General features: G+C 36.2%; 1 protein-coding gene across 1 annotated transcript in view; it reads left to right on the top strand.

Annotated features, from left to right (window-relative positions):
• The window catches only part of LOC122787323 (phospholipid-transporting ATPase IC-like), a 446,410-nt gene that overhangs the window by 4,959 nt on the left and 426,421 nt on the right, over positions 1-15,030 (top strand). Inside the window, exon 3 of the mRNA XM_044053968.1 lies at positions 11,694-11,807. Coding sequence (XP_043909903.1) covers positions 11,694-11,807 — 114 coding nt within the window. The remainder of the gene's footprint in view (positions 1-11,693; positions 11,808-15,030) is intronic.

Here is a 15,030-nt window from a genome sequence, read left to right as displayed (position 1 = left end):
TGGGGGGGCTGTACCCCCCACACCCCCCTACTTTAATATTCTAACTCCGAGATCGCTCTACAGTGGAGAAAGGGACCATTTTCCGATCTGCACTATAGTGCAATCCACCCCAAAATGCCGAATCTGCAATGAGCGACTGTCACTTGTGCATTCGCTCATTGCACATTCAAACCTTTTTGCGTTCGACGTTTGCAAACTTTGCAAACGTCCTTTTGAACATTTGTTGTTCGTCCATGTGCAAAATGCACACATGAAGGTATATCAAATTCCCATACTGTGCTGTACTGCTATCATACAGGGAAAGCAGCCTACATGCTGAAAAACAACACAAAAAGAGCATTCCCTCTTTCAGACTGCAACCATATACATGTATATATACATACATACATGTGTGTGTGTGTGTGTGTGTGTGTGTGTGTGTGTGTGTGTGTGTATCTCCCAGTCTCTCTCTATCTATAGATAGATAGATAAAGAGATAGATTTGTATGGGAACCAGTTCTTTAGTTGAACATTCAGAATACAAAACATCTGTAATGTTGGCAAAAATGATTGAATAGACATATGATTACAAAATGCTGCCATTACTTTGTGGGAGTTCATAGTACAGCAGGGACTGGAAATCTGTCCTTTTTACACTGTTTTCCCATCTTGGAGTTGATATATATAAGAAGCAATGAGAGTGGGGGACACAGCTCCCATGAGCTTGCAAAAGAAAAAAAAATTTTTGCATTTTGTTTTTATGTTTATATATAGATTTTGACTTTCAATCTTTTTAGATAGGTCATTTTAGGTTTGTTGTTTTTGTTTTTTAATTAGATAGTGCACTCACAGATACATCTTGATGAATTTTCCAATCAGTTTACTCTGTGGATGAACTGTCAATTCAACAGAGGAAAATAAACCCAGTTAATGCCTGTGCTCCTAATAGAGATATTACATCTTTACTTAAGTTTCTGAAAGCTGCCAGGAAAATGTAATTAAAGTGGAAGATAAGCAAATATTGGGAGAGATGTTAATGCAGTATCAGAACTAGAAATTGACGGAAAGTTCAGAAAAAGGCAATTCATAAGAAAGCAAACAGTTATATTTTTTAAATAAAGAGATGTTTGATGGGAACTGGATAAATATGTAAAGAATTAGGCAAAAAGATATCAGATAATATACATTTACAGGAAATATACTAATACAAACAATTAGAATATCTAGGTTACTAGTAAAAGATAACTTATTATAATAGACAGATGTGTTTTGGATCATGGCGTCATAGTAATAGAAATATATTAAGAAGTATATAAGCAAATACAAGGTGTATGGAGATGGGTATATTATAAATAGAGATAATCTATAAACAAAACTTAGAAAATAATTATATCAGAGACAGATAAGTATGAACCACAAATATAACAGTGGGACAGAATAAAAGCAGCATTTAGAGGAAAAATAATTGCTGAAGGAGATGGAATAAGCATTATTACAAGAAGAAGAATGAAATACAAACCGTTAAATAATATAAGATGAAAAGCTGGTTTTAAATTAAGCATAATAATACAGGAAAAGTCACAAAGATGGAACGGAGAACAACAACAGTCATTCTCCTGCAGTAGGGATGACCTTCCATAGACCCAGGCAATTATAGACCCATAAGTCTGACTAGCCTCATATGCAAGGCCATGGAAACACTAGTCATGGAATTAATCAATCGTAGGGAACCTCAGAACACTGGACCTGGCTCAGTTTGAATTTGTCAAGGGCAGGCCATGCTTACTCAGCCTGGGGGATCTTTTTGAAAAAGTCAGCAAAACAATAGATGAAGGCAAAATAGTACACACCACATACCTTGACCTTGCCAAAACTTTTCACACAATTCCCCACTCAGTATAGTAGAAAAGCTGAATAAACCCCTGTGTCACCCACTGGATTGCCAACTGGCTCACAGACAGGATGCAGATAATCAAAATAGGAGACGTCACCTCCACAAAGAGACCAGTCACCACTGGTGTCTTCCAGGATTCAATGTTGGGATTTCTCTAGTTTGGCATCTGTTTTTCTGAACTAAAAGCCAATACTAAAGAACTGTGGCTAACTAAGTTTGCAGATGGCTGTGAGCTAGGAGCAGTCATTCAATCCCCATATGACTTAGCCATCCTGCAGGAGTGTTTGTCTCAAATAAATAACTGGTGTCAAAATCATACACTGAAACCAAATGGCAAATATGCATTATTGTACCCTTTGGGAGTCATCAACCTCAGGGAACTACCACGTTGACAATACCCACCTAAGAGTTGATCCAGTTGCCCAGGAGTTGGGAACTTATCTGGACAGTGGCCTAACTTTTGACTAACTTGTGTCTGTTGTCATAAGAAAGTCTTTCTGTATTGCACAGCTTATAAATAAAGAGATTGTGTCCAGATCTAGGAGTCTTTTACTCAGTCCCCATTAGACTAATTATTGAATATAATCCCCCCCCCCCTTTGGTATGTATTTGTCCAGACACATACAACAACTGGAAAACCCACAGAGATACCTTACTGAAAGGATACAAGGACTAAACAACATGTCCTGAAAGACTTACTCAAAGCCCTGTCACTGATACAGAAAGTTGAATAGCATCAGAAATACTCAGTCTAGGGATCTCTAAACCTCTTCTGCAACATCAACAGAATGGTTTGGAGGGACAGGTTTATTTTGCAGATGATACCACTGCTGTGGAACAGACTCTCCATCCACAAAAAACAAAGTTCATCCCTGTTTATTTCAAGTGCAACTTAGATCTAGTGATAGGAAACAGAACATTTACCCCAGAACTGCTCCCTGTACTACTAAGAGACAGAGGCAACTCCTAAATGCTTTATCACATGCATGGGCCCCCTCAAATTATCTATGATACTATCCCAGTTATTCTTATTAGGGCTAGTAAATAATTATTGACCATGGGATGAGTAAGGCCAATCTTTAACCAAATGGTACAGGTTATTTCAAGCACAAAAAGGGAAAATGGCTCGATTTAAAATGGCCTGCAATGGCAGCTAGGCTTGCACTTACCTATGGCCCTAGGAGTCTTTGTAAACAAGAACCAATTATATTACCAAAAGCAGAGGTAGGAACTTTATGTAAAATAGGCTTTTGGTGATCACAAGATGAGAGAACCCAATGATTTTGAGTGGAGATTTAGGGAGATAAAAAGAACAGTTTACTATTAGATGCGTGATATGAATTTTGAATCTGAAAATAATGTGGCCAACGATGACAAGACAAGGACGATGAAGACCACATAAGCAAACATCTGACCTGCCCCCTTCTGGACCCATGTTAGCACCTGTTCCCTGTATCTGCACTGGTCAGGAGATTCAATGTTTGGCATTGTTTGCTCATGTTGTCCTCTTCCGAACGCACCTCTGATAGAAAATCAGAAGAACATGAATTGCAGGAATTGATGGATAAATGGTAATACACTGGAAAAGGTGTACTAGAATGCTTTAAGAAATATTTGTATTTCTTGTTGTATGAAGGTCCCAAAACAGATATCACAATGAATAATGGTACAACAAAGGAAGCAACTGTCAGTGCAAGGCTAAGACAGCCCTGTATAGGAGCGGCCTTAGGTCAACTGGTGCCCTAGGCAAAAGGGCTCCATGGCACCCCCTACCACACAATCTGGTGCCCCCATTCTGGTCTACCTACACCAAATAAATACTAGAAAAGCACCCCTGCTACAACGGTGCCCTAGGCAGCCACCTAGTTGGCCTATGCCTAAGGCTGGCTATGTGTGTGTACTGCTAATTTCAGTAATAGAGGCGTTAGTTAAAATTTATAAAGAATTACAGAACACTTGTGCAAAAGGTAAAGGGAAATATTTGTTCTGACTATTTTAAGATGATTTTATTTTATTAGCATGAAAACATTTAGTAAAAAGCTTTAAAACCTTCCAGTAAGCTTGGTAGCTATTCACTTCTAATTTGTGATGAAAAAAAAAACACAGTGGCAGAAAGAGATGAAGTGGAATAGGCTTATATGATTGTGATAGAATAAAAAGCAATAGAGCTGTTGTACTTAGGCTTAATTGTAGGAAAATATTTAAAGGACACCACTTACAAAAATGGAGATTAGAAGATAAAATAAAAGATGTAATTTCTAAACAACATTTTAATATTAGTATGATGACTGAGAATTAATGGTGTCAAAACAGCAACTTCTACAATATATCTATGTGGGTAAGCATTTACCAATACCTTGGCTCATAATGGAACAGAAAATATTCAAAAATAAATGCAATATTTAAAGAAGGAATGCATGTTTCATGAATAGAACATACCAGTTGACATGCCTTAATACAAGAAGGTGTATGGACACTACACAGTTTATATAATCACCTTTAGTATAGCTCAATGAAAGAAAAATTAATGAAAATAAAGGCTGTTACATAACTGGGAATTAGCAGCAATTAAACCGGGAGAAATAAAATGATAGTAAGATTAAAGGTAAACATAATACTCTACCATGAGACAACTGGAGAAAAATGAGAACGTGATGAGGAACATTAATTTGGGAACCTGACAGAGACGCTAAGAAACAAAAAATATGAAAATGGGAAATAAATGAGAATTTAAAATTGACAGAAGAAAAATGAGAAGCAACATGGACTATAAATAGACAAACATTTGGGATCAACAGATGAGATTATACAGATGAAATGGATTTTCAATACCAAATAGACTATGTAAGGAAATGGGATTCAGCTTGTTGGAGATGTGGAGATAAATAGATTTAATATACATACTTTGAAATTAAAAAAATCTATATATATGTGGATTATGATGTAGGAAATGAGCTGAAATATATCAAAGAAAACAATTATTTTGGCTCATTTGTATAATGGAAAATGTAGAAACAGTTGTGTTAAACTAAAGGACAGGAAATTAATACAATTGTTACATCATATGTTATTAAACTCAATATTGCTAAACAATGGAAAGAAGCTTGACTATACTCAAGCAACATTTACAAAGGCTACTTAAACCTCATGGATCATTAAAAGGGCAACATTTACAAAGGCTACTTAAAACACATGGATCATTAAAAGGGCAACATTTACAAAGGCTACTTAAACCACATGGATCATTAAAAGGTGTAAATTTCAAGAGAGGCTGAATCAACTGAAAGAAGAATGGGGTGTTATAACATTAACCATTTTTGGATTTATATGTAATACTAATGTATCTATTGCAGACATTGTATTTCTTTCTTTAATTTAACTGTATAGCAAAACTTACTTCAGAGTTTATGCTGGAAATGCTGATCACCCTTTCTTCTCATGTTTTGATTTTGTTTAACAATGCTGCCATGTTTAGGAGTTCCCTTTCCATAAAACAAATATTGTAGAACTTCACCAGTAGTTTAGACAGATAAAGCTCTGGCTCTGACCGAGGTGACCCACGTTTGATTAGTGGCTGGGGTGCTTGATGGTGAGACAGGGACGGTGGCATGCCTGTACTGGGTGGGAGGGTTGGTGAATGTTCAACATCTCTCTTGTAGAGTGCAGACATGATAATAGCAAGGTTGGTGGGTATGAGGATGTAGTAGGACAGAAAAGGTGTGACCACCTTATTGGTCCAAGGTGGGCACATGCACTCAAAGCCACACGTCATTGCCTGCCCATCTTGATTCTCTTGTCAGTCTGCAGGACATAGGAGACAGAGTGCAGTATGATAGCTTCTAGCCTGGCCTGTCCTGCTGTGCAGAACTGACAGGTACTGAACTTAGAATCTAGTTAAGGATGAAATACATTCCATATGTAGGAGCTCTCCCGGGGGGAGGGGAATCCTCCTGGCATGGAGAGACCGGGAAGCCTGCCTAGAACTATGAGAATGGGATCATAGGAAACTGGTAAGGAAAGCTTGAAGTTAGCAGTAGGTAGGATTAAAAAAACATTCTTGTATGAATTTGTATTACTGTCAGATTGCTTAGGTTTTATTCAGCGTTTTGTGAGATTCCATGAGATTTAATGATGAAAATTTTCCTAAAAATCAAATATTCCATATTTATTAGACTGCCTCATTGTTTTAACTCAGGATTTGTCTGAGTGGGTATCAGTCTTGCCACATGATTGTGCCTTTCAATATACAGGCCCTCTACCATGAGTGTATCACACTCGGCAACAAGATGTGCCATTGTTTCCAGTCTTTTTACAGAATCTTTATTTATTTATTTCTCCTACAGGTCTTCTTTTCTGGGTCAGTATTATTAACCTTACATCTTTTGGTTTCAATTCACATCTCCTTAACCATTCCTTCATCAAATCTTAGTCAACATGAGGTTATTCCAGGAGATGCCTATACCTGCCACTATATTTATGTTTTTTCCAGTTATATTTCCTTCTATTCTGATCCTTTTCCTTATATTCTTGCTTTTCTTTTTTGGTACATGTAGTTACGCTGTGATTTTTGCCTAGTGGTTTAATTCCCTAATACTAGGGAATGAATGGGTAGGGCCCAAATGGAGGAAGTTCAGTGGTTGACAGGCATAGTGGAGGGACATCTAAAAACAGTGTACACAACCTAATAATTACAAAACAGTAAACAAAATACAGATGCTCTCCAGTGGCTCTAGAAGGCCAGGAAAGATGAAATAGCATTTAAGTCACACCAAAACCTCCTTACCAATAAGTAACAGATTAGACATGGAGAAGTATCTCTCCAGTTTACAAAGGCCCAAAGATGGCTACTTAAGAACAGAAATAATCAAAACCTTGTTTAAGTTTGATGAAAAGACCCCTGATATTAGTGAGGACCACAGAGTCAGAAAAATGAGGACCCAGGACATCTAGGCAGGACGGAAAATTCCCAAAATGTTTAAGACTATGATCGGGTCACCATTCGTAACTCACTTATTAAGTGTTTGACACATGGATGTCAAGAAATTCACCTTGAGAGGTCAAACTTTAATTAGTTAAAAACTACAATGTATTGTAATGGCTTTGAAAGCTGGTAAAGCAATGTTGAAGTAGTTAATGTCCTTAAGTATTCCCTGTGTAAGGGAAGCAGATGAAACCAAAGTGCTTTCTGTACTTTACAGACAGCAGCCAAGAGCAGAATTCAATTCAAAGCTGTTTCTTGTCCTGCTGCTGTTTACTGGTCAGCATTGTCATCTTTTAGTGCAGACCTGACCTTAATAACAAAATAAGTAATAACCTGTCCAAGGACTCGCACTACAGCACCACTCAACCAGGGTGTAACTTGACCTTTCTTTGGCCATAGTAATGGCCCTCCTTGCCTACATTGTGTTATAACAGTAAAAACTTGTCTTATTACATTTTATAAAGCACACAAGAAGAGCAGAACATACCTCTCAACCTCTCAGAGCAAGAAATCTGGACAAAGCCATAAATAAAAGTGGGACAAAGGCCCACAAATAGGGACACCTTTTAAATATTGCTCTTACAAACTTAGAAAGCTCATAGAATAACAGGTTTCGAACTTGCATGAATTTTCTGAAGGGTATGAAGTCTGTAACTCAAATGTCCGCCATTATTTTCTAATTTCAGTATTTAATTATTTGCCACTAATTTGCCAGAAAACTACAGTTTTATGAAAAACAGACCAAAAATACGAGGGAAAAATCTGGACATTCTGAAAAAATCTGTACACTTGAGAGGTATGGAGCAGAATACTATTCCTGATTTATAACCAACAGGGGCTGCACAGTACTGGGGCCATAGCTGCATGCCATAATCTTATGGCACATAATACAGACCTGTGACACGTGCAGGAGAACAAACACTGTTCTGCAATAAAGAAGTTGATATTGTTGGTAAAACAGTTTACAGCACGGGAGAGAGTTGTGCCCCTTGGTGCGTCCCCAGTATCTTGAGCCACCACTCTTTCATTTGGATCTGCAACTGTATATAGCCAGATTAGATTGTGTATTAATGTGTGAGATGCATGACAGCATAGTGGGTTAACAATATGCACATTACAAGCATGCTGACATATGTTTATGAAGCTTGTTTACAGTGCTAAACTTTTCTATCTATAGCTTGGCATTGCAGTGCTGTGATTTAACAGAGCAAATTTGCACAACGGGTCTTGCATAGGCTGTACTACGGAGTGGAATTTTCATTAAAATATATTCATGCTGCACTGTCATTGCTAAGCAGACAGTGCCAGTAATGCTAAGCACAGCCCTTTGCCATACACTGAGGGATTCTTTATGTATTCCTTGTTTGTAGATTTGTGCTAATAAACAGCTTTCTAAGAAAAGCCTGTCAAGTGTCACAGAACTAACTTTGGTGATTTCCTTATCAACTGCTCTCAAATGGTAAAAGGGAAATGACCATTCATTTTTATTTTGTTTAACTGCAGGGTTTAAATGTAGTCTGTACTGGGACTGCTGTTCCCATACATTTTTATACTGAAATTACAAATTTTCCAGTTTTAAGATCATCAATTTATTTTTGTTTCAGTAGAAATGTGGTTAATATGTAGCAGCCTCAGGAAATGCCTTTCTATAATTTTGGAAAATATTAGCAATAATTTGGTTATCAGTGCAAAAAAAGATTGCATAATTTACAGAAAGGTCTATTTTAGTCACTGTTGTGCATTTCAGTTATCAGTGAAAATAGATTTTATTTTATTTATTTGTTGACATTTGTTGACCGGGGAAGTCCAACTGGGCAAAACCTTGTTTTCAGCGGAGGCCCAGAGAGAAAAGCTCCACTAATGGAAAACTTGTAGACAGTTTTAAATAAAAAAATACAGTATTTATTATACAAGGCAGTTGGAAACATTAGAATAGATATAGTTAAACAATATAGTAGTTAAAACATAAGTAGTTTAAGACAGTAGAATAATTGTAATGATGCATATACTCTTTAATAAAAGTCACTGAAAAAAAGGATAAGAGTTTAAAGTAAGTTGCATTAAGTAGCAGAACATAGTTAGAATAAGTAATAGAAGATTGTATATCAGAAAGTGCTAGGTTGTTAGAAAAATAATAGTGTTGGGGAGCATACCTCTCAAGCTCTTAGTGCAAGAAATCTGAACAAAGCCTAAAATAATGGGGGTAGGCCCAAAAATAGGGACAGATTTTAAATATTGTTCTTATAAACTTAAAACGTTGCTAGAGTAATAGGATTTGTGTTGGCATACATTTTTCTTAAGGCTATGAAGTCTGAAACACAAATGTATGTCATTATTTAGTGACTTCAGTCCTCAGTGACTTGCCAGAAAACCACAACTTTTGTAAGGAGCAGACCAGAGATATAAGGCAAAAATCTGGACAGTTGCGAAGTATGGTGGGGAGATGAGGAGGAAGAGTGTGCTAGTTAAGTGGGTTCAGGTGGATTTGTGAGTTGGTAAGGGAGATAGGATTATCGGATTAATATGGATAAATCAGTGGAGGAAGGAAGAGAAAAAAGTGAGATGAAGGGGTTGGTGTCTGCAGAGGCAAGTGGGGGCCTGAGTCAAGGGACGAAGAGTAGAGGGAAATAAAGAAGAGGTGATAGGGGAGAAAAAGAAGGTGTTAGTCAGGAGTACTACAAGAACAAAGCCTTACATTAGTTAGGAAGGGTTTTAGAGACATCTTAAATGTTGTAATATTTATGCAGTTCCTGACAGTCAATAGCATTTGTTTATAAGCTTTAGCTTACACAGTAAGAATATAGACTTTGGATAGCTGTACTGTTTTTAAAAAGTTTTAAACCTACATTTGTATTTTCCATTTCAGAGTGCTCTTACATTGTTATCAACATTGCAGCTTGGTATTTTTTTAATAAGAAATGGGGGTATGATTTACCATGCAGGTTAACAAAATATAGTGAAGCAATAATCCCTGCGGGATGCTGTGGTCTTTAAGGTGTACCTGTTGCTAAAGTGTTTCAGCCACAAGAGCAAAACATGAGTGGAGACATTTTAGTGTGAGTGGGTAAACCAGAATGCCCCAGGAGTGCAAACCCAGTGAAAGTAAATATTGGTATGAAAAGGCTGGGCCAAAGTTATTCTGGTGGTAAAAATGGAATTATTCAACTTAATATGCATATGGAGAAAATGAAACATTTCTGAGCAGCAAATCTCTGAAACTTCTGGCAAAATGGCAGTTATTTAGCACTTTAAGCTTTCACAATTTGGTGTTACTGATTGACTAATGAAAACATATTTTGTATAATTGTATGCCAACTTGAACAACTTTGAATAAAGACTACTCTAGCTCAAATGTTTTATGGAAAAATGAACTGCGCTTCTACCCAGTTTCACTCTTCCATTACAGATAAAACTATACAAAAATTAGCTGCACACTGGAAATGGGGTGAATTGGGGCATATGTACATGAGATACATCTCTCTCTTTCAGCTAAGTCTTGGTAGTTTTGATTTACAAACCTTTGTATCATTTTGCCCTTTGGACTGTTGCTATATGAAGTTATTGACAGAAACAAATGCTGGCTGGATGTTTGACATTTCTTTTACCATTCTCAGATTTCTGTGAGGATTTCAGTCCTGCTAATGCTTTCCAATGGTATTATAGTAAACAAAACAAAAAATAATAACATTTTGAAGGTCCAGTGTCACATCATGGTTATACTCATAAATTATAAGATGCAAAACAGTGGTTCAGAGATCAGGGACTAGAGTAAAGAATTGTGATAAAAAGAATTTCAGTTGTAGTATTAGAAGATGATGCATTAATTCCCTATAAAAAATCTGGCATTATATTCTCTTAAATGTTACAAAAATGAAACAAAAAGTGATCTGGTAGCATAATCACATGAATGGTACATTTCCTAACTCTAACCAGAAGTACCCCTTTGTGCCAGCTTTCTCTGGGTATCCTTTTCTTCACCGAACAACATTACATGCTTCTGCTTGGTAGAAAATACAAGTAAAAGAAAGTCAATGGCTAAAATGCTGATCAGGAAGTGTATGTAATGAATTACAAATAAGGCTGGTAATATGGGTTTTAAGCACTGATCCGAGGTTTGCTCTGGGTTACGAATTCTGAGCCGATTTTTGCAAAGAAAAAAATAATGAAGTTTTCACAGCTCCCTTTTGTTTACAATGCTGTAAAGAGTACATTTGTGTCTAATTATATAAACTGGACTTCATTTGTCATAACTTGTCATATTTCAGATGTTTTACTTAATCTCAGTAGAAAGCACAGCTCATTTGGTTAGCACCCTTTACGTTTAGTTTCGATATGGGCTGTCTGTGGGAATTTGCCTGTCCATCTCAAGCATGTGAGCACAATGATTTACTCATAAATCCTCATACATAACACCAGTGACTAGGGCTTCCAAAGTTAAAATGGGCTATGGCATAATGGTTAAGTTGTCTACCTTACAGACATAAGGTCCAGGGTTTGATTCTCACATGGGTTAATTGGCTAGGCTTAAATGACCCATAAGGGCAGTTAGCCTAGTACTAACCTATAAGAAGATACCTGTACCTAGCCCAGGTCCTAAGTTGCCAGTGACATAAGCAGTCAACATAAATTTGCTACTATTCTCCTGTTTCTGTTTTTTTTTTTATATTCACTACATGTCCTTTCTGGACATTGGATTTTCAGACTCTTTCTTTTTCATTGTGTGATTGAATTATTGCTTACCTTATTACTATCTGTGCTACCATATTCTTTGAGGAAAAAAAAACATAATATCTACACAACTGAGGAAAACTAACTAAACATACTTTGTTTCTAACTTAGGGCAATGCCATTACGACATCCAAATACAATTTTCTTACCTTTCTGCCACTTAACCTCTACGAACAATTTCACCGACTTGCCAACTTCTACTTTTTGATGATCGTTTTCTTGCAGGTAAGTTCTTTTTCTGAAAATGTTACAGCTGGGATTTCTGAAGCATTGCTTTCCTGAATCAGTACAACTAATTAATGAATGTGCACATGGCCGGAAAATTGTGCCAGAACATAGTTTGCTGTTCATGGCTGATATTTTCTTTTGTACTGTGTATCCCATAACTACATCTCTCATAGTGTACCATAATGCCTATATTATGTCCATTAAATCATTCTTAAAATAAGATGGCATTTAGCAAATTAATGGAAAAGTATCAGAGATTGAGGATAAAATGCTATTTCTCAGTGATTCTACTTTTTTCTAGCAGAACTTAATATTCTATATCACATGCAAGACATGGGGTATAACTAAATGTCACATGATATTTTTTAACCAGTGATCCAACAGGTACATGTCATCTGACTTCATTAGTGGGGTATCATAACACAAGTCTACTTCCTCTGAAAGCGGCTGACTGTAGACATGAAGACTGTACAGTAACAGTAACAGCTATTAGGTGCTAAGTGATGTCATACAGTTGTAATTATATACAGAAAATTTATAAGACATTTTTAAGCATTTTTCCCCAAATCTCTGTTACCATCAAACATCTATCCCGTATCGGCTCATTATTTCCTCTCAACTTCAGTATATGACATGATGTCAACTGAAATAATATTTTGGGCAACTAAAATCCAGTAAGAGTAACAGTGACTGAAATAGTGAAAGTGGTGATGATGGCTGAAAAGTGGGAACTGATTTAAGAAATGTGTGCATATAGTAACTGAGAATATGGTTGGCCTTCAAACCAGTGTCCCAGCAATGGTAAACGGAATATTCAGTTCAGCATTAAGGAGAAAATGAAAAGTTCATAAGAGGTGAAGTTTGGATTGTGGCATATATTTGGCCTGATCTCTTGCAGGGATTTATTAGATTTGAACTGTTTGAAGTTGACAATACTGAGTATTTAGGAGATCAGTGGCACCATGCCACTCATTCGACAGCAGATTGGGAAAGTGCAGATAAGATGGATAATTCTAGGTGCTCAAATGGAATATGCTCACCAAAATTGGCTGCAATGGAGAATAAGCGAAAGAGAATGAATTAGGAAGAGAACCCAGATTTCAATGAATTTATAAAAAACAAACTGATGCTAGGGATAGGGTTTAAGTAATCATCACTGAAAGATGATTTTTTTTGGTACAGTTTATGTCTATATGTGAAAAAGGACCAAATAATGTGGGCTACAATGGCTACTAGGAAGAAAGGGTTGTTTACCTCACAGACACAAGGTATGTGGTTTGATTCTTACCTTTAACGGGAACTGGCCAGATTTAAAATGGCCCAGTATGGCAACTAGTGTAGTATGTACCTATAAACTGTGAACTATAGTGGCAGGTAAATTGATGCATGTGGATTATGATATTTTCAGAAATTAATTTTCAGCAGAGACTGCAGTTTACAGGTACAATTGGAGATTGTAAGAAAAGCAGGTTAAAATACAAGTTGTCTTTTCCAGCTGAGTTGTACTTTTTTTGCCATAGTGTAAGAGAAGTAGTTTAAAATTTAGGTTGCCTTTTCCAGCTGTGTTGAAAGTTTTTTTTTCCCCCCAGAGGGTATCTTGGCCTTTTTTAAAGTCAAAGAAGCTAATGCTAAGCTAAGAAGTTTGCCCCTGTAATCACCATAGGAAGTAATGGAGCCTGGATACACAAGAAACATGAATATGCGCACAGTTTCATTTCACGGGGAAGTGAAGGAGGAATGGAAAGGGCAGTAGGAGTTGAATGCAAGAGGGAAAAGGCTTTGGAGCAGGTCATCTGGTCAGAGACAGTACAAGATATATCAGCCAACTAACTTTTATGCATACAGGTCTGAGTATTCCAAAAAGGACATGCTTTCACTTAATGCTAAAGTGAAAGTTTGTAGGAATTAAGAACTGGGTTGTTTACTACAATTGCTCAAATTAACGACTGGCATATTTAATAGGCATGTACATTAGTTTGAAGGGCAACTACATAAAATTATTAAATGTTAAGAAGACATATATTGTGGCAGCCTATTTGTTTTCATTAGAACTATTTAATAGAGCAAATTGGCCCTCATAATCAGAAGGTGTGAAGTATCATTGAAGAATTGCTTAAAGTAAGCTACTGATTTAACCATGAACATTTATGGTGCAGAAATAGTGCCATATTTATGTTCTGTTGAATTGTGGGTTACAGCTTTAGATGAATGATAAATCAATGCAGAACTGTTAGTATTTGATATAACTTACAAATAATAGGAAATTTAAGCCAGTTTATAGAGAATTTATAGTTTATCACCAGCGCTTTCAAAGTATCATATTACAATATTTGCTGCTGTGAGTTTGATGATACATGTTAGACATTTTAGATCCATTACCTCTATATTTCCCTTTGTGTGTATTATATAAAACCTGTATTGTTTCACTTAACAAGTATGCAACACGTAGAAGTTCCCACAAAGTGATACTAATTACGATGAGGTTAGTAGTACATAGAAACATGTAACTATATTACTGTATTGCTGTTGGTCATTTGACTTGTGGAGATTAATGTATGTTTGTATTATTAATACAGTAGTGTTATGAGTAAATGTCCCATGTTTAACAAGGCGATATTTAACATTTATCATGAAATAATCAGGCATGAGTAATATCGTTACTTACAGAATGAAAAATGATCATGATTAAATTAAGGATTTACAAATAACAGCAAATTTAAGCCAGATCATGGAGACTTTACATATTATGGTCAGGAGAGTTGTAAGCTGTTACGATACTATGACTGTTGCACCTCTGTTTTGGTATAAATTATATATATATATATATATATATATATATATATATATATACACACACACACACACACACACACACACACACATATATATATATATATATATATATATATATATATATATATATATATACTAAGCTGTTTTCAAACCATGATTTCAGTATTTTGCCAAATTTGCCACAGGATCAGCTTATAGAACCCATCACTGCCTTAACCTTCAATCGTTAGACTGGCTTGAACTACCCTATCAATTGCAATATAACCAACTAATAGTTGTTCACAAAATCCTCTACCAACCAGATAGTACACCCATACTGAAAAATATTATTACCCCCTACAGTAACCTAAAATCCCTTCTCTCTTCCAAAAAATTCAGCTGGTGAATCACTATTCTCCAACTCTGCTGGTAAAAACTGGAACCTACT

Source organism: Protopterus annectens, chromosome 13.part0, assembly GCF_019279795.1.
Source record: "Protopterus annectens isolate FY-2018-M chromosome 13.part0, PAN1.0, whole genome shotgun sequence".
NCBI classification, from domain to species: Eukaryota; Metazoa; Chordata; order Ceratodontiformes; family Protopteridae; genus Protopterus; species Protopterus annectens.
Note: the sequence above shows the minus strand (reverse complement) of the source record. Positions and strands in the feature narration are given on the sequence as shown.